The sequence below is a fragment of the Agelaius phoeniceus genome, chromosome 19 (genome assembly GCF_051311805.1).
Source record: "Agelaius phoeniceus isolate bAgePho1 chromosome 19, bAgePho1.hap1, whole genome shotgun sequence".
NCBI lineage: Eukaryota > Metazoa > Chordata > Aves > Passeriformes > Icteridae > Agelaius > Agelaius phoeniceus.
In genome coordinates, this window is record NC_135283.1 from 1,358,359 (window position 1) to 1,381,258 (window position 22,900).

The following is a 22,900-nucleotide window of genomic DNA, read 5'->3' on the forward strand; positions in this document are numbered from 1 at the left end:
TGTGTGCTGCATCCCTTCCCTCTGCACCTTCCTCCTTGTGGAAAACGCCAATCACTTGTTTTTAAAATTTTAAAAGTTTAATAGTAAGAAAATGGTTATACAAATAGTAATACAATTAGAGTAATAATAATTTGGGCAATTTGAATTAGGACAATATGAGACAATAGAGAAAAGAGTTACAGACAGTCCAGGTACTTTTTTCTGGGCAGCAGGAGCCATGTTAACAGAGGATTAACCCTTAAAAACAACAGCCTGTTGCATATTCATACACTTCATACATGGTGCATAAATTCCATTCAAACACAGGATTCTGTCTGGGCAGTGTCAGCTGCTTCCTCTGAATCCTAACAGTGCCTTGGAGGCGGGAAGAAGTTCATTCCTCCTGATAATGGGGCCATAAATTCTTTTTCTCTGAAAGATTCAGGTGTCCTGTGGCTGCTATCTCACTTCAAGTCCTTTCTTTAAAGAAAAGTATCTTACATAGCATAGCTTATATTTTAACATTTTTTATAACCTAAAACTATATTTAACACACTACTTAAGAGAATTAATACAGCATTACTTCCTAACACAACACATATAATATTCATTTGAATATTTGCAAAAAGCCAATCATAAAATACAGGCATGTTTCACACTTCTCCAGGTGCTGCTCAGTTCTCAGCCAGGCCCAGGGCTGGAGCCATCCTGACAGACACAGGGTTTGGGTTTTCACACTGCCTCTGTTTGAAATCCTCCATCTCCAGCTCTCCTAAATGAGGGCAGCTACTCGCTGGAGAGCTCTGATTTCCACCACAGAGGATCTGACCTGGAAATGCAGAAACCTCCTGGAGATTAGTCATGAGAAATGCAAAGCTCCGTTAATACCAGTGTTTGTAACAGGAGCAAACAGGAGTGTGAAAACACAAACGCTGAGGACACGTCTGGTCCATTTGGACTCTGCACACATCAGTTTATCTGCCTGCCCTGACAGTGTGTCACTTCAGCACGGCCTGGGAGCCCCGAGCCCTGGCACAGAAGGCTCCAGAACGTCAGCAGTGCCACCAGATCTGGGGCCCTTTGTGAGAACGTGCGTCAGAGTCGGAGCCTTTGCGTCTGAGCCCTCAAAGGGCTGAGCAGGAGCAGGGCTGGGGCAGCAGGGAGGGCTCTGACAGGGGGCTGGAGCTTTGCTGAGCTGCAGCTGAGCAGCAGAAGGCTGGCTTGGAGCAGCTTCTCCTAGGTGACATTGTTTGCTTTCCCTGGGTGAATGTTTTAAAAGGCATCTGTTGAAATGTCTTGCAGAATTCGCACAACATATGTGCAGACTCAAATGCAAATCTGCAGCACATCCCTTTTGCCACTTGAGCTTTGTTCAAAACTTTGCCATCAAGTCACATTTTTTTCTTTTTTAATTTTGGTATCATCTGCTCCCGTCCTTGAACATGAAAGGTTTTGTGCCTTGTGTAAACACACTTTGAAAGTGTCTTCCAACAAGAGAGGCAGAGCAAGATGTGACAAGGAGACTTCAGGTCTAATCTGGAAATCCTGGAGCTTCTCTGAGCCCTGAGCTTGCGGGGAGGTTGCAAAGCACTGGCAGAGAAATGAGCAGAGGGGCTGTGCTTCCCTGGTAGGTGCCAGAGTGCAGGAGTGAGCAGAGCAGGGGATTTGTGTGAATCCAGCCCCAGGCCCAGCAGGGCTGCAGGTGACACCCAGGTGCTGCCACCAAAGCCATTGTCCTGTTGGGACCACCTTGGGGTGGCTGCCTAGAACAGAGGCTGGGCAGGATCAAGAGAATAAAGTGGGTGATTATTAAAGGCCTCCAATAGCTGCACCTTGGGCTGTGAAAGCCTCACAGAGGCTGCACCCAAGATGGGTGATGGCTTCCAGTTTTTTTATACAGATATAAGTTTGGTCTATTTGCATAGCAGGGGTTAATTCTCCAATTACTGCTTCAGGTAGTGAAGTCATATTCCTCAGTTTTCTCCCCACAATTTTATACTTTTTATACTCCCCACATATTATACTTTTATTATACATTTATACTTTTCAGGGCCTCTGGTGTGTCCTTGGATCTCAGGCCCAGAGGGATTGTTCTGTCTGACCAGAATGTGAAGGCAGTTATCTACACTTTAAATGGAGTTCATAGCTATGCACAAATGCACTACAGGATTTGAAAACCATAAATCTGCAATCTTAAGGCACCATCAGGTGTGGCAGGAGCACAGGCAGTCCCTTCCCCTGCCCTGTGAAAGGTGTGAGAGAGCAGGAGCCCATCAGAGCCTGGCCCAGGGATGCTCTGTTCCCATAGAACACAGCAGGTTCAGAATGGCCTGGCAATTCTGGCTCATGAAGCAGAAGAGATGCACCCACCTGGCCTGGTGGGGCTGCAGGAGGAGAGATCAGAGCTCCACAGAGCTCCCTGCTCCCTTCCTGAGCTCCTTGTGCCAGCGTGGAGCAGCCTGGGCTGGGCTGTGCGTCCCTGCTCAGGGCACTGTGCAACCAGGGCTGCCTGCAGGGTGAGGAAATGCTGCAATTCCTGCAGAATTGTACAGAATTGCACTGCAGGATTGCACTGCAGAATTGCACTGCAGGATTGCACTGCAGAATTGTACAGAATTGTACAGAATTGCACTGCAGAAATGTACTGCAGGTTTGCACTGCAGAATTGCACTGCATAATTGTACTGCAGAATTGCACTGCAGAATTGCACTGCAGAATTGCACTGCAGGATTGCACTGCAGGATTGTACAGAATTGTACTGCAGGTTTGCACTGCAGAATTGCACTGCATAATTGTACTGCAGAATTGTACAGAATTGTACAGAATTGTACAGAATTGCACTGCAGAATTGCACTGCAGGATTGTACTGCAGGATTGTACTGCAGAATTGCACTGCAGGATTGTACAGCCTTGTACAGAATTGCACTGCAGAATTGTACTGCAGAATTGTACTGCAGGATTGCACTGCAGGATTGTACTGCAGGATTGCACTGCAGGATTGCACTGCAGAATTGTACTGCAGGATTGCACTGCAGGATTGTACTGCAGAATTGCACTGCAGGATTGCACTGCAGGATTGCACTGCAGGATTGTACAGCCTTGCACTGGCTGTACCAAGGTGGGGCTGTCCCCAGGCTGGGGAGGTTCCTGTGCTCCTGTGCCAGCTCCTGTGCCAGCAGGGATGGTGTGCCAGAAAATGGGCACCAAAGGGCACAGAGATGCTGAGGAAAAGGGAACCAATCCTGACTCTAAAGGGAATCCCAGCAGCCACAAACAGAGCTCGTTTTCCAGTGTCATGTCCAGCTGGGGTGATGGGGATGCTGGGGAGCACAGTGTACAGCCTCAGCTGCCCTGCAGGCAGTAGGAGAGCTTTGATTTGCATTCTGATTATTGATTCTGACCTGCAGCTTCCATAGGAGCCCACCAGCACCACAAAGAAAGAGGAGAGAGGCCAGAGACAAATGTAGGAGAGAGGCCAGAGACAAATGTATTGCAGGAGTGAAAACCTGCTGAGAAACTGGTGCTGAACTGGCCTCAGAATACAAATTGCACGAAATATTTCTCCTTACTGGAGCACCTCAGTTCTCTGATCTCCCCCTCAAGCTACATTATGCAAAAGACATCTGAAATTAGCTTTGGTCATTTCAGTTTATCCCTTGTTTGGCTGAGTGATGGGCAGTGGATTTCAAGGTGACTTCTCATTTGCCAGGATCATTCCAGCCCGTTCCTGAGTGCCTGGATGGGAAAAGCAGCGAGAAGATGAAGTGATCCTGCAGCAGCCCATCAGATAAACGTGTGGCACTTAATTTCACACACCTCATGCAAGCAGTCAATTAATGCTGTGCTCTGGCACCCAGCACAGCTCCGTGCCTGTGCCTGGGCTCACTGCAGCACGCCCAAACCCCCGTGGAAATGGAGATTAGCTCCACGTTCTGCCTGAGCAATTTGCAAAGGGATCTCACCCCGGGGTCCTTGCCACACAAGCAGGAGGAGGAGTGGGGACATGGTTTCAGTGCTGATCCAGCCTCTGTTTGCTGGATAACATCAAATCAATTGTTTCCAGCCCCCTGATGAATGCCACACGCTCCCTGATCCTGCAGGCAGGCTGCTAGACATGGATGGATGTCACATTCATATTTTCTGTAAAAATCCCTTTGCCCAGGATTTTTCTCCTGGGAAGCTGAGAAGCCTCAGAGAAAAATATAAAAATTGAATATTGAAAACATTAATGATCTCATTTGCTTCTCCTGTGTTTGCTGCTTTGGAATGTGTTTGGAGATCGTTTACCCAGAGGTGATTTTTAAATTGGTTTAACGTGAATTCTTTTCACTCTTTGGCCAATCAGGGCCAAGCTGTGTCAGGACTCTGGAAAGAGTAATGAGTTTTTAATTTATTATCTTTTTAGCCTTCTGTAAGTATCCTTTCTGGATTCTTTACTATGGTTTAGTTTAGTATAATATAATATAATATAATATAATATAATATAATATAATATAATATAATATATAATATGGAGTCAGATTCACCATTCCTCCCTGCCACAGGGCACCCCACAAATAGAATAGATGGAAATCACCAGCAGGGAGCTGCTGCTCTCTGAGAGGAGCCACCCCAGATCCCTCAGGTCTGTGCCACACCAGAACCCCCTTCCAGGAGGGCAGAGAGGAGCAGGAGAAAGGGGAGAGGAGATTGATGACATTTATATGGTTATTGCACTGGGAGGAGGAGTTTTTCTCACCAGTGCTGGATTCTGTGAGAAAGAATGACTTTGTTTCTTACAGAATTGCTGTGAGAGTAATTCTGGAATTGCAGGACTGCCTCAGCCTGTCTTGGACACCGTGCAGTGCTCAGGGTGGCTCACAGGAGGCTTCAAACATCCAGGGCAAGCCCCAGTGGGAGAAAAGTTGTGGCAGCAGCTCTGGATCCCCGTGCAGACACTCAGATGAACCTCTGGGTTCATTTCCAGGCTGCAGGGGCACCGAGGACACGCTGGAATGAAAAATTCAGAGAGGAGGAAAACGTTCTGCTGTCCAACAAGCAGGGCTCCACACGGCAGAGAGGCAGCAGGGCAGGGCTGGCCTCACTCTCACAGATGTTTCTTGGAGGAAACAGATTCACTTATGACTCAGGTCTAGAAAATGTCTGTGAAATGTCTGCACTGTCTACCTGGGCGGATTTTATTTTGAGTTTTCTTCCTGGAAATGGGAGAAGTTAGCAAGGGTATGGGCACTGCACAAAGCCAGCAGCTTTCCAGGTGAAATTCCCCTGCTGCTCTGCTACCTTTGGGCAGAATCTGAGCTTTTATCCCAACCAGCCCCTGGTGCAAGAGGGCCTGGGGCAGGTGAGTGCACACTGATCATGCATTGCTCCTCATGGGACACTTTAGGGATGTGCAACAGGAATGTGTGGACCCAAGCTTGGGCATTCTGCTGCTCCTGCAGAGAATTTACCCTTCTGATTTAATTTGCAGACCATGCCTGAAGTGGCCACCTTTTGCCTCAGCTGCTGGCCCCCATCCCTGCTGTGGGGTCTGGCAGAGCCCACTGGTCTGTGCTGCCTCTGCTCCCAAAAATTGGAGTTCCTGCTTTGTTAAATCCTTTCTTCTCTGCCCATTTTAATATCTGAACACCTGGGGGTTATAACTGCAGTTCTACAGGTCCCTGTGCCTTGGCTGGGCTGCTGAAAAGCCTTTTCCCAGCTTGCAGAGCAGGAGCAAGGTTTCAAACCCCTGCAGATAGTCTGGACTTCAATTTTAGCATCTGGGCTCAGTGCCCTCAGCATCTGAATTGTGACAGAGGGCACTGGGACCCTGCCTGGGGACCCTCAGTGACCACCAAAATGAGCATCAGTAGAGGGGCATCCTCCAGCCCTCAGGAGAGGGATTTCCTGCCTCAGGATCATCCCCAACACTTTGTCCTGCCCTCTGAGTGCCCCCAGAGGTGCCCCAGCTGCCAGGCCTGGGTGCAGGGAGGTGTGAGGGTCTGCAGAGCCCCAGAGCCTTGGGTTCAGAGCATCCATGAGGACTCTGGTACACAGGGAGGGCAGCTGGACCATCATCAGCCCCAGTTAAGGAATGCCCCAGACTGGTTCTGTGTCCCTGAGGATGAGGAGGGCACACAGGGGGATGAAGGTGAATTATACTGGTTAAAGAGTTAAAGAACAGGCTGATGATGCCCCAGTTAAGGAATGCCCCAGACTGGTTCTGTGTCCCTGAGGATGAGGAGGGCACACAGGGGGATGAAGGTGAATTATACTGGTTAAAGAGTTAAAGAACTGGCTCATGATGCCCCAGTTAAAGAGCCCCAGACTGGTTCTGTGTCCCTGAGGATGAGGAGGGCACACAGGGGGATGAAGGTGAGTGATGCTGGTTAAAGAACTGGCTCATGATGCCCCAGTTAAAGAAGCCCCAGACTGGTTCTGTGTCCCTGAGGATGGGGAGGGCACACAGGGGGATGAAGGTGAGTGATGCTGGTTAAAGAGTTAGATGCCCCAGTTAAGGAATGCCCCAGACTGGTTCTGTGTCCCTGAGGATGAGGAGGGCACACAGGGGGATGAAGGTGAGTGATGCTGCCTGAGCACTGGCACAGCCCTGCATGCCCGGGGTGAGTGCCAGCCCAGCCCAGCCCATCCCATCCCTCGGGGCAGCTCCAGGCATGTGAGGCAGCACTTTGCTGTCCCCATCGCTGCTGTGTGAGGACAGGAGGCAGCACCACAGGATCCCTTTCCCCTGGATCTGCTGGTGCCGGTGTGAACAGGCTCAGCCCCAGCTCTGCTCCCTGCTGGAGCCTGTGGGCACAGCCAGCCTCTCTCCATCCCCTCGGGGCACACTCCAGACCTGCCTTTCTCTGTTTCTTTGCAGACAAGCCACGAATGAACAACATCCTGACTTCAGCCACCGAGCCCTACGACCTGTCCTTCTCCCGCTCCTTCCAGAACCTCTCCCACCTCCCGCCCTCCTACGAGTCTGCTGTCAAGACCAACCCCAGTAAATACTCATCTCTCAAGAGACTCAGTAGGTGGCAGCTCCTTTGCTTCCCCCTGGTAATGCTTTGTAAGGAACAACCCCTTCCCTCAGCTGGGCACTCCTGGGTTGGCATCTCCCGTGGGGATTCCTTTGGCTGGCACTCCCCAGCAGGGATGGCTGGCGAGGGGATTTCATTTCTGGGAGGGTACCTGTGGTTATTGCTGGGCTGCCCCCACCCCAATGCTGGGATCTGCTCCTGGCAGAGCCACCCAAGGATCCTTTCCCTCTCTGCTGGGGCCCAGCCTGGCTGGGTGCTCAGAGCTGCCCTGGGCACTGCCAGGGCAGGGACCTCACCAGCCCTGGGGGCAGCTGGAAATGCCAACAGAACAATGCCAAGGTGGTTGGGAACACCTTTTCCAGGAGGAGTCCTGCCTGCCTCGGGCAGTGCTGCAACCCACACGCTCCATGGTGTGTGCAGAGCTGCTCCTGGCCTGTGCCAGGCTCAGATCCACTCTCAGTGCTGTGCTGTGTGCCCAGAGCTGTGCCAGGCTCAGATCCACTCTCAGTGCTGTGCTGTGTGCCCAGAGCTGTGCCACACTCAGATCCACACTCTGTTCACTGCTCTGTGTGTGCCCAGAGCTGTGCCAGGCTCAGATCCACTCTCAGTGCTGTGCTGTGTGCCCAGAGCTGTGCCAGGCTCAGATCCACTCTCAGTGCTGTGCTGTGTGCCCAGAGCTGTGCCAGGCTCAGATCCACTCTCAGTGCTGTGCTGTGTGCCCAGAGCTGTGCCAGGCTCAGATCCACTCTCAGTGCTGTGCTGTGTGCCCAGAGCTGTGCCAGGCTCAGATCCACTCTCAGTGCTGTGCTGTGTGCCCAGAGCTGTGCCAGGCTCAGATCCATTTTCTCTCCTGTGCCCTGTGTGTGTCCAGAGCTGCTCCAGCCCTGTTCCACACTCAGATCCATTTTCTGTTCCCTGCTTTGTGTCCAGACCTGTTCCATGCTGAGATCCACACTCTGCTCCATGCTTTCTGTGTGTCCTGACTTGTTCCATGCTCAGATCCAGTTTCTGCTCCATGTTCTGTGTGTGTCCAGCCCTGTTCCACACTCAGATCCATTCTCTGTCCCATGCTTTGTGCCCAGACCTGTTCCATGCTCAGATCCAGTTTCTGTTCCATGCTTTGTGCCCAGACCTGTTCCACACTCAGATCCACACTCTGTTCCATGCTCTCTGTGTGCCCAGAGCTGCTCCTGACTGATTCCATGCTCAGATCCAGGCTCTGTTCCACACTCTGTGTGTGCCCAGACCTGTTCCATGCTCAGATCCATGCTCTGTTCTGTGCTTTGTGCCCAGACCTGTTCCATGCTCAGATCCATGCTCTGTTCCACGCTCTGTGTGTGTCAGAGCTGCTCCTGACCCATTCCATGCTCAGATCCAGGCTCTGTTCTGTGCTTTGTGCCCAGACCTGTTCCATGCTCAGATCCATGCTCTGTTCCACACTCTGTGTGTGCCCAGAGCTGCTCCATGCTCAGACCCCCAGGGTGTTTTGGTTATTCCAGCAGATTTACCCCATTCCCACTCCTTAGCATCTCTCCTTCCCTGCTGCTTCATGGATTGCACTGCTCTGCCAATGGTTCTGTAAAGCTCCAGTCCATCCCCTTTGCTGATCCCAAACCCTTCAAATTCTCAAACAAGCGAGTTCTGTGCAGGGAATGCTCTCTGCAGACTCACCCTGGGTCTGTGCTTTCCATGAGTGCTCCTGGAGCCTTCCCTGCCCCTCTGGGCACCCCTGGCAGCCACCAAGGCCCCTGAGTTGTCTTTGTCCCTTGGCTGGGGAAATGCAGGGGAGCCAGACTCTTTGCTGCTGCCTGTTGGGTTTAGCCTGTGGGAAATGTTGACAGCAAACAAACCCTGGAGGTTTCCTTGCCCAGTGGTTTGAGCAGGGAAAGTGTCGTGTTGGCTGCAGAGGGCTCCGGTCTAAACCTTAAATATCCACCCAGCAATGCCAGCAGGGAAAGGTGGGCTGGATATCTGCCCTCCCTGAGGACAAATCCCCCTCTGGAGCCATGCAGGGCAGGTGGGAGAGACTCCAGAGCTCCCTGCAGACACCAGCCCAGCCTCCTGCCCAGCACCTGGCAGGGCCAAGCCCGCTGCCCTTCTCTGCTCCTGAGCAGCCAGGGAGCTTCAGCTCCAGCTCTGGCAGTGCCCAGCCCTCCCTGCTCCCGCTGGCACTGAGCACACCCAGCGCCTCCAGAACCTCTGAATCACTTTCCTGCAGCTGCTCTGCTCCAGAGCCAAAGGAAAAGAGGCTCCCAGCTCCCCAGGCTCCCCTTGCAAAGTGCCAGCAAGATCATGTTCTTATTCTGTATGAAGGGAACACAAAAAAGTGTGGTATCTAAAAGCTGGAGTTTGAAAATTACTTATTGGGCATTCATTTTTTTTTTTAAATTTAATGCTGTTTCTTCCCAATGGACTTCCTGTCACTGTTAGAAAAAAAATAAAATATAAAAGTACTGAAGAGATCATTAACAAATACTTCTATTTGAGCAAGAAACAAAGCATTAGATATTTTTTAAATCTATGTTCAAAATTTATATATATATATATTTATATAAATATATATATTTATATAAATATATATTTATATAAATTACATATATATAGAAACAAAGCATTAGATATTTTTAAAATCTATATTCAAAAAATATATATATATTTATATAAATAGATATATTTATATAAATTACATATATATAGAAACAAAGCATTAGATATTTTTAAATCTATATTCAAAAATATATATATTTATATAAATATATATATTTATATAAATTACATATATATAGAAACAAAGCATTAGATATTTTTAAATCTATATTCAAAAATATATATATTTATATAAATATATATATTTATATAAATTACATATATATAAAAATCATATATAATTTAATATATACATATAAATTTGAAATAGAGATTAAAAATATATCTATATATAGATATAATTTAAATCTATATTTCAAATATTTCAAACACTTATTTTTCTGGCTTGCCAGGCATGGAAAAATTACTTATTTTCCTCCAATTAGCAGAGACAGATGGTGAAAGACCAGGGTTTTTTATCTCCCTGGCCCTTCCTTCAGGGCACAGCCAACTGAACCCCACTTGGGGGGCCCCTGGGGGTTTTGGGGGTCTCTGAGGGGCCGGCACCCCCTGTGCCCTGGGGAAGAGCAGTGAGGGGAGGGTGTGAGGATGTGGCTGAGCAAGAGCAGCCAGATTAATTCCATCCTGCTCAGGGCTCCAGGGAATTGCTCTTCCCAGCAAAGTGAGAAAGGTCAGGGAGGAAGGCAGCTCCTGTTTTCAGGCATATTAAACCACTTGGTGCTGGCTGGAGAATCATCACGAGTGACTGGGCAGCTTGGAAATGTTAAAGCCAATTAAAACAAGGAGAGACAAGCCCAGAGAGGAAACCTGCTGGAGCTGCAGAGGAAGAAAGCTGGGGAAAATTACCTTTAAAAAAGGAGAGGGGTTATTGTGATGGCCTCACATGCACACACACGTGCATCTCCTCTCACCAGAATATGTAAGAACAGGAAGAAAAACTGAATTTGGCTGTTCTGCTCCACATTCCCTTCCCAGAGCACCACAAATGAGTTTCTGTAAACCTCATTTCTGTGATTCCAGTGCCAGAGGAGCTCTGCTCTGCCTGTCTGCAGAGGCATCTCAGCTCGAGGTGGAATGTGTAAGAGCATTTATTTGGGGATCTCCCTCCAAATGAGGGGGAAAAAAATCCCACAAAAAAACACCAAGAAAAGCTGTCTGAGGGCAACACAGCTTGGCCTGAAGCACTCAAACATTCCTGAAGTGTGGTGAGACCAGCCCTGAGTGATGTTCTAGAAACTGCCAAAGCAGGAAAGAAAGGGCAGAAAATCCCAACCAAAACCAATTTAAAAAGGCCAGAAAGCATAACTTCCAGGAGACATTCCTTGCTGAAGGACAACATATCCAAATGCTTGAAAAACACAAGGAAAGACCCAGAAGTATGGGACTGATTGAAAAATAGAAAAAAATCCTGTCAAGCACTGCACCACAAAAAGGAAAGTGATTCCTTTTTGTCTGCTCACAATTTCTGCCTTTTTGGAATCCTCTTAGGACACCTTTTTTATTTATTTATTTATTTATTTATTTTTAATTTTTAAGCACATCCTTGATGGAGAAGCACATTGGACTGGAGTTTTATTTTGGATAGAATTGTGAATGTCCCTTCTCCTGTGAGCATCAAAGACAGGACAAGGGCAGGGTGCTCAGTGCCAGCTGTGCCAGGGTGTGATGTGCCCCTGCTGGTGCCATGAGGGTGGCATCAACCAGCCTGGAATGGGTTTCAGCTGGATCATCTTTAGGATTCCTTCCAACCCAAACCGTTTCATGGTTCCAAGATTTCATTTCCCAGAGAAACTTTGGTTTTGGCCAGCTGTGCCACCAGCCCTCCACGTTTCCCAGCCCTGGAGCTCTGCTCTGCAGCTGGGTTTGTTTCTTGCTGTCCCTGATTGCAGGAATTCTGAGGTTCCACTGAGCTCTCCCTTGTGTGGTGCTGCACATAACGTGGGAAATGGATTTTTAGAAATTCATTTTTAGAAATGGAGGCAGAAGCAAGTTTCAAAGGGTGGCATCAATCAGCCTGGAATGTGTCCCTGCCCATGGCACTGGGTTTCAGCTGGATCATCTTTAAGATTCCTTCCAACCCAAACCATTTAATGGCTGCAAGATTTAATTTCCCAGAGAAACTTTGGGGGTTTATTTTGTTTCTTGCTGTCCCTGGCTGCAGGAATTCTGAGGTTCCAGTGCTCTCCCTTGGCACGAGGCACGTGTGTGGTGCTGCACATAACGTGGGAAATCCATTTGTAGAAATTCATTTGTAGAAATTCATTTGTAAAAATTCATTTGTAGAAATGGAGCTAGAAGCAAGTTTCAAAGGGTGGCCTTGCAAATAAGACTGGGCAGTTCAAAGAAATAGAGCTGTGAAAGATGCATTGGAGTAGGACCCACGAGGGGCAATTTTAGGTGATTGCCTTTAAGGCATTTACAATATAGTATGGTAGGCCAAGAAATTCTTATAATGTATTGCTAAGAAATTATTATTATTATTATTATTATTATTATTATTATTATTATTATTATTATTAAGAAATAGTTTGCTTCTAATTGCGATAGGGTGAATTATAATACCTGTATTGTCTCACCCTTCATATGAGACTGAAAAATAAAATAAAAGTTTTTTAAAATTCCTCTCAGTTACCCACCTCTAAGTCAAAAAAGAACCTAATCCAGCAGTATTCCTGCCAGGCTCTGCTCCCCATCCCTGGCTCAGGCTGGCACCCCTGTCAGAGCCAGCAGCCTGGAAAATGTCTGTCTGCTGCTGCCTGGAGCAGCTTGCTGGGTGTCACACACGGCTCTTCCTCCTCCTCTGACTCCTCTGAGATGGAGATGAGCAGCTTTTCCACACCTGGAAATGTTCCTCCTCCTCCTCAGCATCACTGGAGGCCTGAGGGAGCTTGGGAACATCTTTGAAATTAAATCATCTCCCCGAAAGGTTCAGCCATGGCAGCAAAAGGCTGAACAGACCTGTACCAGGGTCACAGGGGGGGAAGAGGGAAGGAAAAGGGATTTTTTATGCTCCTAATGGACAAAACATTTTAAAGTGTAGCACATGGTGCATTTTTAGTCCAAGGAATACCTTCAAACCCCTTCCAGCTGATTGTGCCACCTCTCCAGCAGCCTCAGAGCTGTAAACCTCCCATAAGCTGGTTTAGCTCCTGCTGGCAATTACCAGAGCCAGGTGTGAGCATCCAAGCACATCTCCATTTGGGATGTTCTGTGCTTTAATTACATCTATTTAGAGTCACACGGGCAAATCCTGTGGAACTCCTCTCATCCAGAGCGGAGGCCAAGTGCCAGGGTGCTAATTGCCTCCTTCCAGCCCCCAGCATCCCTGCTGAGCCTCTGCACACCCAGCCTGGCATTTCCAACCAGCCCCAAAACACACAATAAAAATGCAATAAAAATGCCTCCAGCTCCTGGGGCCATATGGAATCCCCCCCACCCTCAGGCTTCCTAGAAGGTGATTTTAAAGACGCGAGAGCTCGAGGCCAGGGGAGCTGCTGCCTGACATTTGCAGTGAGACATCCTTCTCAGGAGTGTTGGGTGGTGACAAATAAAGATCCATTCCTGCGGTGTGAGCTCTGGAGAGCAAATCCCACGGGCAGGAAGGCAGCACAGGGGAGCTGGGGGTGCCCTCACGCCTTGGGGCTGCGTGGGCTGGGAGGAAGGGCTTGGCAGCAGCACTGGTGGCACAGATGTTCTCAGCTCCCACCCCGGGCTGTGAGGGAACCAAGCCCACCTCCTGACGGATCTGGGCTGTGCCTGGCAGCAGGGAAGGGAAGGGAAGCTGTGGGACAGGGGGTGAGGAAATAAGTGAGGGATATGGCCAAGCACAGGGTGGTGCAGGGCTTGGCTGAACTGGTGTTTTGTGAGCAGAGCTCTGGGATGCTGTCAGCACCCACCACATGAGCTCTGGCTCGTGGGACCAGCAGCCAGTTGTCTTCAACTCCAATGTGGTGCATAAAACCCACAGACTGCTGGCTGTAGGATCCCAGTGATCCATCACGATACAGCTGCAGTAGCCAACATCCTCTCTGAGCCCACAGCATTCCTCTCAAAGCCAAAAGAAGGAAAGTGGGAGCGTGGGGGGGGGGTGTGTGCTGCATTTCAGAGCAGCAAAGAGATCGTTTAAGATGCAGGAGCAGCAAACTGAGCAAGAAACGTTCCATGGGATAAATTCTATCAGCCAAGGTCGATTATAAAAATGGGAAATGAAACCTCAGGCAGGTGATTCAGTGTCTCAGAGACCAGCAAACCTGGTTTGTGATCACATTTACAAATATTTAAATGTGGCAATTAAAATGTGATGAGGTCACTCGTGGGATCCAGAGAATAGCCAAGTCTAAGGCCAGAGGTGAGATGTGCATGTCCTCAAACAGGGACCTCACCTGCTCCTGTCACCTGCCCTGTTCTTTCCCAGGGTGACATTTGAAGAATGTGACAATTTGAGAAGGTGACATTTGGGAATTTCTCCATAACTCATGTGAATTGTGTCGTACCATGGCCTGGCCTCCACATGGAGGAGTGTGGGGTGCACTGCCCAGGGAATTACACTGTCCCCATGCATTTCACACTCCTCTGTTTGCCACCAGCCCTTGGTGACACCTGTGGCATGTCCACCTGTCCCTCAGGCGTCACCAGGAGTCAGCACCAGGGCCTGGGCCAGCACTCTGACATTTCTAACCTCTCATTTCCCTCCCCACAGCTGACAAAGAGGCTGACGAGTACTACATGAGGAGGAGACACCTGCCCGACCTGGCAGCCCGGGGCACGCTGCCCATCAACGTCATCAAAATGTCCCAGCAGGGCAACCAGCGGGACAGGCCCCGCCGTCCCATCAGGGCCATGTCCCAGGACAGGGTGCTGTCCCCGGAGAGGATCATGCCCGAGGAGTTCAGCATGTCCTACGAGCGGATCCTGTCGGACGAGCAGCTGCTGTCGGCAGAGCGCCTGCACTCCCAGGACCCGCTGCTGTCCCCGGAGCGCTCGGCCTACCCCGAGCAGTCCATGTCCAGGGCACTGTCACACACCGACGTCTTTGTGTCAACACCGGTCTTGGATCGCTACAGGATGTCAAAAATGCACTCCCATCCCAGTGCCTCAAATAACTTGTACAACACCTTGGGTATGAACCCGACCTCGGCCAAGCGCCAAGCGTTCGCCTCGCGCCGGCACAACACGGTGGAGCAGCTGCATTACATCCCCGGGCACCACCACCACTACCGCACCGCCAGCAAAACCGAGGTGACTGTTTGACACGACCCAGTGCATTGTAGATACTCCTTAAGGACTGGGGTGGCCACAGCACCCCGTTCTGCAGTGGCCTTATAGGCCAAGGTAACCTCTACTAACTCAGTGTCTGCAAAGACTTCTCTGGCAGTCCCACCCACGTTGTTTTTAAAGCCACCCCTTCATCAGTGACACAGGAAGAACTGAAGCGGCAGTCAGACACTAGTGAGGGACGACAGAGGGAATTTCCTGGTGTGCATCAGTTTCTGTCAAAGAAAGCCATAGTAATCGATGGCTCCTTCCAAGGGCTCACCTGCATTATCCCATAGTTTCCATGAATTCAGGACTTTTCAGTTGCTCCAAGGAGAAGCAGCCTGAGACAGGGAGGAGGAAATGCAGCCTCCCCCCACAATCCTGGCAGGAAGGGGCCTCGTTCTTGGCCCTCACGTTTGGCCTTTCTGTAGCAAGTAGGGAAGTCCTGGCTGCTGGGGCCAGCCCCAGGCTGCTCGACGCCCGTCAGCACCCACACATCTGTTCTCTGTCACCCTTGGAGCAAATCCAAGGGCAGACTTTCCTTCGGGACTGGCAGATCTAGGGACAAGAATAGCCTGGCTGAGAAATAAAGTTTTAGTTTATACTAAATATACTCATAAGATAAAAAACATACTAGTGCCTACAAATCGCCTGCTCTCTCAGTGTAGGAAGTAGTGGGGTTGATGTGTTCAATAAGCACAAATATGCTGAAACGCTTGTTAGACCCTTTTCTCCACTCATTCTAGTATCTTGGTGTCTCCAACATGTAAATAGGAAGGAGGAAGAGGGTTTCTCTTCCTCCAGCTTCTCGCCACTGCTGAACCTGAAGCAGCAGAACCCGTTCAGCTCCACACTGCTGACCTGTGCTGGGGGAGCTCCCGACCCCACCGAGGCTGCCGCGCCTCTCACCGAGCCTGGATTCTCCCCAGAAGTTTCTTTTCCCTATAGCATTTTCCACGGCCCAGTTCCCCTGTTTCTGAGCGTTTTCTCCTCCCATTCACAGCCTAGAATCCATATGTAGCAAATCTTTTTCCAGCCCTTAGCAGAGGCACAAGGCTGAGGGTGTCTGTTTACCGAAAAGCAGGTCGGTAACTTTCCATGGTTCTCTCTCCCCGCAATGGCCTCCCAAGAAAACCTTCCAAATTCCAATTCCACTGAGTCCCAATCCTAACCATGAAGACAGTTACATTTCATGCATATAAATTATATATCCAGCATAATTATAATTAATGGGCATGTTGTATATCTGATATAACGCTAATTAGATACTGTATATTTGTAAAATCTTTAAAACATAGACTCGTGGGTCCAGAATTTGAGAGGGTTTCACCTTTGGCTTTCCAGACAGATTGGGCTTTGCTTTGGTTTTTTGTTAGATTTGGGTTTGATTTTTCTTTTCATTTTTCCCCCCTCCCCCTTTGATTTTTGTTCCTACCAAACTCTGTAGAACCGACTCCCACCAGAACACCCTTCCGCAGCCAGGAAAGGGTCTCAGAGGGTTTGAAGGCCAGCCAGAGCTGGTGCTGGAGCTGTGGGTACTGGACACTGTCCCCAGTGTGCCCTTGAGGCCCCAGCACATGCACACACCCCGTGGGTCAGGGCAGGCACGCTCCCTCCTCGGGGTGAGGTGATGTCTGACTTCAGGCTGTGAGCACATCCCTTGAACTTCTCTTCATGTCCCACGTCCCCATGACAACTCTTTGCCTACACAACTCTTCATGAGGCATCCCTGAACCTTGCTCTGCCCTCCTCCCTCCCCTCAAATACCTCCCACCTCCTGGCCTTAATGACATTCCCAGCCCAACTGTGCCAAGTCCTGTAGCAAACAATGATCATAGAGTGCGAGTCTCCTGTGGAGGCTCTGGTGCAGCACCAGATTTGTCTGGTGCAGGGCAGGCAGGAGGAGCACGTCCTTACCCCAGTGGGACACACAGGTGGGCCTCAGTGGGGTGTCCAGGTGGCCTTTCTCCTTCCCAGGCTGTCCTGGAGCTGCTCCTGTTTCCAGAGCTTTATCCTGCCCCATCTGATGGAGACTGTGCTGAGAAGGACTCCACCAGTCAGAGGTTACTGGGGCTTTGTTTGACGGAAACTGAGCTGGGAGGGAATAAATAAATAAATACATAAATAACAGTCTCCAGGGTCAGATCCTGCAGCCTTGGGCAAAATCACTCTGGGCAACAACCAGAACTGTCTGTGGATCAGGGTGGCAGTCCATGGCACGGGAGGGATGGGAGAGAACAGGCTCACAGCTCGTCTCCTGCCCCCTCCCTCGATGGACACTACTCTCCCCTGACTACCTCCAAGCTCCTCGGCTCAGCCCCTGGATTTCTCCTCCCAGAAGACAATCCCTGTGAAAACATTGCCCTGCTGACCTCCCCACAGGCCAGAGGGTGGGACTCGTGTGCAGAGAAGAGAAGCTCTCACAGCAGATGGGGAGGCAGCCCCTGCTGAGGTTCTGGGGCTCTTCCACTCTCCCTTGGGCCAAGCAAAGCCAGGGAGATCTGAACACTGTGGAGAGCAGAGTCCACTGAAGAGTCTCCAGGAGCTGTGGTGGCAGAGCTGGAGAAGAGGTGACGTGGGAGGCTGTGGGTAGGTGAACACTCCTCTCTTTCCATGTCCATAGCTGTGTGTCTCAAGCTCTACTCCTCATCTAAATGTTCCATTTGTGAGCTAAGAAGTTGCTGGACCAGATACAAATTTGGGATTTTTTCATTCAAGCAGCCCATGCCGATGCTGAGCGGGGCCATTTGACCTCTGTGTCTTCTCCTGTTGTGGCTAACAAATATCACAGGCCTCTGCTTTTTTTGTGTCTTACCTGGGCAAGAATCCTCCAGAGAAATCTCTCAGCCTCATTTCCTTGTCTTTTTTCCACCCACTCAACTGTTTCAAGCAGATATGTCCCACAAGGAGCCTTTTTAGGCCAAATCTCTTCAGGGACTCTGCCACCACCAATTTTCAGCAAATTTCCTCATGCCCTGAATGCCACCATGTGTTCCCTCAGCTCACTCTGTGTGCTGTGTGTTGGTGGATGGGGCAGGGGCATTTCAGCACTCACAGGTGTCCTTAGGTCATTTTCCTCCCTTATTCCTCCTTCAGAGGATTTGCCACTGAAAGAACACTCGGTCTGGGACTGAGTGTCATCACCCACAGCTGGTCCCCAGCACTTCAGTTCCCATGGGATGATAATGGGAATTCCCAGTCCTATGGAGGGCTCAGACCACAGGGTCTGTGAAGTGCTCTGAGACCCTCTCACAACAGAAACTGTAGAGCAGCAAAGCGTTTTTGTTAACCTCGTTTGTCCTTGTCCTGACTCGTGCTGTGTGATGTGCCACATCCACTGTGCCCAGGGGGAGAGTGCTGGGCTGGGATTGCCCAGGTTCCCCCTGCTCTCCTCCTGGGCAGGGTCCTGGCAGGCTGCAGCTCCAAGGGACGCTGCTCCCTGCCCTGGGACCTTCCTGCTTCCTTCTCCTCGTGTCTGAGTCACCACAACATCCTGCACTCAGGAGAAAAGCGGGGAGCAGCCACATTCCTCTGTACAGTAAAATAGAACCTGCCTTGATGAATCTCATATACTCTGAAGAATTGATCTGTATTTTGTCCACCCACAGGTGCAAACAAACACCTGGGGAGTGTCCAGTTCCCAGAGTGCATGTGCAGGGACTGGGGAAGGGGGATGTAGAAAATTTATAGTATTTCCTACAAGCTGATAATTATTTGCATTCCCTGAGCAGCAACACGTCCTGGATGGCTGCACTGGGTTTTATACAATTCTCTGTGTATGTGTATATAGATACAAATATATATATATATACATACATACTGTAAAATGCAATCAACACCTTCTGACTGACCCTGTACCAACTGAAGCTTCCAAACTGTGTTGAATCATTCTTTGAAATGTGGAAAATGTTTTTAATGAACCACACACAGCACCACACGGAACAGAATCTTTGTCATAAAAAGCCTTCTAATGCCACTAAACCGTGTTTTAAGGGAAAAAAAAAAAAAGAAATATTTTTCAATGTTTTAATGTTCCTTTTATAAATGATGATCTGTTACTTGGGGATGGGGGTGGGTGGGAAGAAACAGAGACAGTTGTCCAGGAGTAAGCCCTCCTTCCCTGGCCTGGATTTAATTTCTGTCTGCTGAGCCTGGCTGGCTGCAAAGCTGCTCCCAGGAACCTGAGCTTCCCACGTGCACATTTCTGTTCTGTCAGAAGCATTCCCACCAGGAATCTGCAGGAGCTTGGCATCAGGTTTTTGTAGTTCCCGGTAGCTGGGAAGACATCCTCATCTTCTTCCACCACCACAAACAAAATCTCCATGGAACAAGGATAACTTTAGTTGTGTTTGAGATGCGTGTTCTATTTGTGATCAATTTGCCATCTTCAGCTCACGGAGAAATAGCTTGTCTTAGTTTAGTTTCAGGTTTACTGCTTAATCTGGAAGGAGGGGCTCTGCTGAAATACCTTTGGCACGAACAGATTTTGTGTCCAGGTGGGTTTCAGCTGAGTGAAAGAAGGAAAACGTGTGAGAAAGGGGCTTAAATATTTCCTAGTGAGTGTTGTTAGCAATAAGCCCGTGTTGGCTTCTGTGCTGTGTGTCCACAGGCAGGGGGGAGCAGGGATCATTCCCAGCTCTCCGAGGTGAGAGGTGCCCTCCCGAGCCCAGATCCCAGCTGGGAAAAGCCAGATGTGCTTCACCCAAGGCCAGGGGAGACTTGGATGGGGCTGTCTGAGTGTGTCAGTGTTAATCTGAAAGAGATCTCTGCTCCCAGCACCCCGGGTCTCCACCGTGGCCACCCACACCATGTCCAGGAGGTCTCCATGCCAGGAGGTCTCTCTCCATCCCAGGAGATCTCCATCCTTGCAGGTCTCCATCCTAGAAGGTCTCTCTCCATCCTGGGAGGTTCTCTCTCCATCCCAGGATTCTTCATGCCAGGAGGTCTCTCTCCATTCCAAGAGGTCTCCATCCCAGGAGACCTTTCTCCATTGCCAGGAGGTCTCCATCCCGGGAGGTCTCTCTGTGTCCCAGAAGGTCTCTCTGTCCCTGGAGATCTCTCCTTATCCCTGGAGGTCTCTCCTCATTCCACAAGGTCTCTCCCCATCCCTAGAGGTCTGTCTCCATCCCTGGAGATATCTCCCCACCCTGGGAGGTTTCTCCCCATCCTAGGAGGTCTCTCCCTATCCCTGGAGGTCTCTCCCCACCCCTAGAGGTCTCTCCCCATCCCTGGAGGTCTCTCTCTATCCTGTGAGGTCTCTACCCATCCCTGGAGGTCTCCATCCCACCTCTCAAGGTCTCTCCCATCCCTGGAGGTCTCTCCTCATTCCACAAGGTCTCTCTCCATCCCTAGAGGTCTGTCTCCATCCCTGGAGATATCTCCCCACCCTGGGAGGTTTCTCCCCATCCTAGGAGGTCTCTTCCCATCCCTAGAGGTCTCTCTCTATCCTGTGAGGTCTCTCCCCATTCCTGAAGGTCTCCATCCCACCTCTCAAGTTCTCTCCCATCCCTGGAGGTCTCTCCTCATCCTGGAAGGTCTCTCCCCATCCCAGGAGATCTCTCCCATCCCTGGAGGTCTCCATCCCATCCCTGGAGCTCTCCATCCCATCCCTGGAGGTCTGTCTCCATCCCTGGAGGTCTCTCTCTATCCTGTGAGGTCTCTCCCCATCCCTGGAGGTCTCCATCCCACCTCTCAAGGTCTCTCCCATCCCTGGAGGTCTCTCCTCATCCCACAAGCTCTCTCCCCACCCCTAGAGGTCTGTCTCCATCCCTGGAGATATCTCCCATCCCTGGGAGGTTTCTCCCCATCCTAGGAGGTCTCTCCCCAGCCCTAGAGGTCTCTCCCCATCCCTGGAGGTCTCCATCCCATCCCAGGAGGTCTCTCCTCATCCCACAAGGTCTCTCCCCATCCCTAGAGGTCTGTCTCCATCCTGGAGGTCTCTCTCAATCCTGTGAGGTCTCTCCCCATCCCTGGAGGTTTCCATCCCACCTCTCAAGGTCTCTCCCACCCCTGGAGGTCTCTCCTCATCCCTGGAGGTCTCTCTCTGTCCCAGGAGATCTCTCCCATCCCAGGAACTCTCCATCCCATCCCTGGAGGTCTCTCTCCGTCCCTGGAGCTCTCCATCCCACCCCTGTGCCGGGAGGAGCCTCTCCCCCTCACCCTCTGCTCCGCCGCCGCTCCCGCCCGCCCGCAAACCCCTGAGACATTTTTGTAGCAAGAATTTCTTGGCTTTGAGAAAGACACTTCTTACTGTAACATTTTTAGTTCGGGGGACAATATTTCCTAAGAGGGGTTAAGTGGATATTTTTGTGCTTTAGCCCAGTTTATGGATTCCATGTTTATTATACAGTAGTACTGAAGAGGAAGTACATTTGTATCTGTAACTTTGCACAGACTCTTGGTTAACCATTAAACAAGCTTCAAGATGAGCAGTATTTGACTGTTTTTCTCTGTATTATTCTTGTTGTTATACTTACCTGTAAAAGCACATTCTGTATGTACTGTAAACAAAAATATTATCAGTTTAGTAAAATTTAGAGTCTTAAGGATTTTTCCACTTTTGTCAGTAACAACTATTTATGGATTAAAAAATAAAGGCAATTTCAACATATAAATTGTTTCTTTTTGATATCTATTGGGGGGAAATAAAAGCCATTTTCTTGGCAGCCTTCCCAATCTTTGTAACCAGCGTTTGAAAGGTAGATACCTGTGATTCTGTGTGTAGTTAAATAGCATCTATTAAAATGAATGCTGCAAGGTCTGGAAGACTCATTATTTTTATGTATTTATTTACTGCATTTCATCATCTTGCCAGGAAAAAGCAGGGGGAGCAGAGAGACATTACCATTTGCTCTGAGACAATTTTGTCTCACAAGCCTGGAAGATTTTATTTTAACCTTGCCCTTCCTTAAGTTTGCCTCCATAAACCATGACTTTTTCTCCATCTAGAAAGCCCTGAATTGCAAAGGTGGAACCTGTGGAATGTCCCACGGTGGTGAGGCTTCCACTGGGGCTTTGCTTTTGCCCTTGGCAGTGGAGCAAACCCAGGATTTTCCTCGTTACCTCTCCAGGACGTGAAAGCTCCAAGGAGCTCAGGGTGGGTCTGGCTGAGCAGCCCCCATTGCCACCCCAGAGGGGTCAAACTGAACTTTTATTTCTACCACTTCTGAACCTGGGCTTTCTTACCAATCTGCCCAGCTGGGAACCATGGCAGGGATTTTTTCCTTGCCTTTTGTGAAGGAAATGTATAATTTCATATTTCACATTGCTGGTGCCCCCAGGGACTGTTCCCACTGCTGCCTTGTGTGGGGCAGAGGTTGTCACCTCTCCACCACTCACTCACCAAGCCCCAAGCTCTGTTTTCAGTATTTGGCACATTGGGATTGCCCAGACTTGGAAAAATAAAGGTTTCAGGATGAGCTGGCTGGGACTGCCTGAGTGGAGCCAACAGGGAAGGTGGAGAGGGATTCTTGACAAGGGATGGAGTGACAGGAAGTTTAGAGGGATATTGGGAAGGAATTCCTCCCCATGAGGGTGGGCAGGCCCTGGCACAGGTGCCCAGAGCAGCTGTGGCTGCCCTGGATCCCTGGCAGTGCCCAAGGCCAGGCTGGACACTGGGGCTTGGAGCAGCCTGGGACAGTGGAAGGTGTCCCTTGGACACTGGGAGGTGTTCTTGCCATGGCAGGGGTGGAAAAGGATGATCTTTGAGACCTCTTCCAACCCAAAGAATTCTGGACATTGGATGAGTAGGAAGATGACACTGGGGCTGAGAGTACCCTGGCATGGCAGAAGGTGCCCCTGCCATGGATGATCTTTCATGTCCCCTCCAACCCAACTCTGTCATTCAATAATTCTGTATCTTTCTGCTACTTTGCTGCTCAGCTTTAGTAGACCGAACTTAAGTAGATCAAACTTTAGTAGATCAAACCAGCTTTGAGGTGCCCTCCCTAAATCCCAGGGAAATCCCAAATCCAGCTGGGAAAAGCTCACCCTCATCTTCCAGGCTGGGTCCAGAGGGACCAAGGCCCTCTTGCAGC

The 22,900-nt window shown here is 49.8% G+C and overlaps 1 protein-coding gene across 17 annotated transcripts in view; it reads left to right on the plus strand.

Annotated features, from left to right (window-relative positions):
* The window catches only part of SHISA6 (shisa family member 6), a 166,970-nt gene extending 145,346 nt beyond the window's left edge, over positions 1-21,624 (plus strand). For 2 of the 17 annotated variants that reach the window (XM_054645224.2, XM_077188510.1), the window contains 2 exons: positions 6,839-6,991; positions 14,308-21,624. In XM_054645224.2, coding sequence (XP_054501199.1) covers positions 6,839-6,991; positions 14,308-14,858 — 704 coding nt within the window. In that variant the 3' untranslated portion in view covers positions 14,859-21,624. The remainder of the gene's footprint in view (positions 1-6,838; positions 6,992-14,307) is intronic. The other 15 variants (XR_013184815.1, XR_013184819.1, XR_013184811.1 and 12 more) reach the window with 15 other exon arrangements.
* Positions 21,625-22,900: the final 1,276 nt, after the last annotated feature.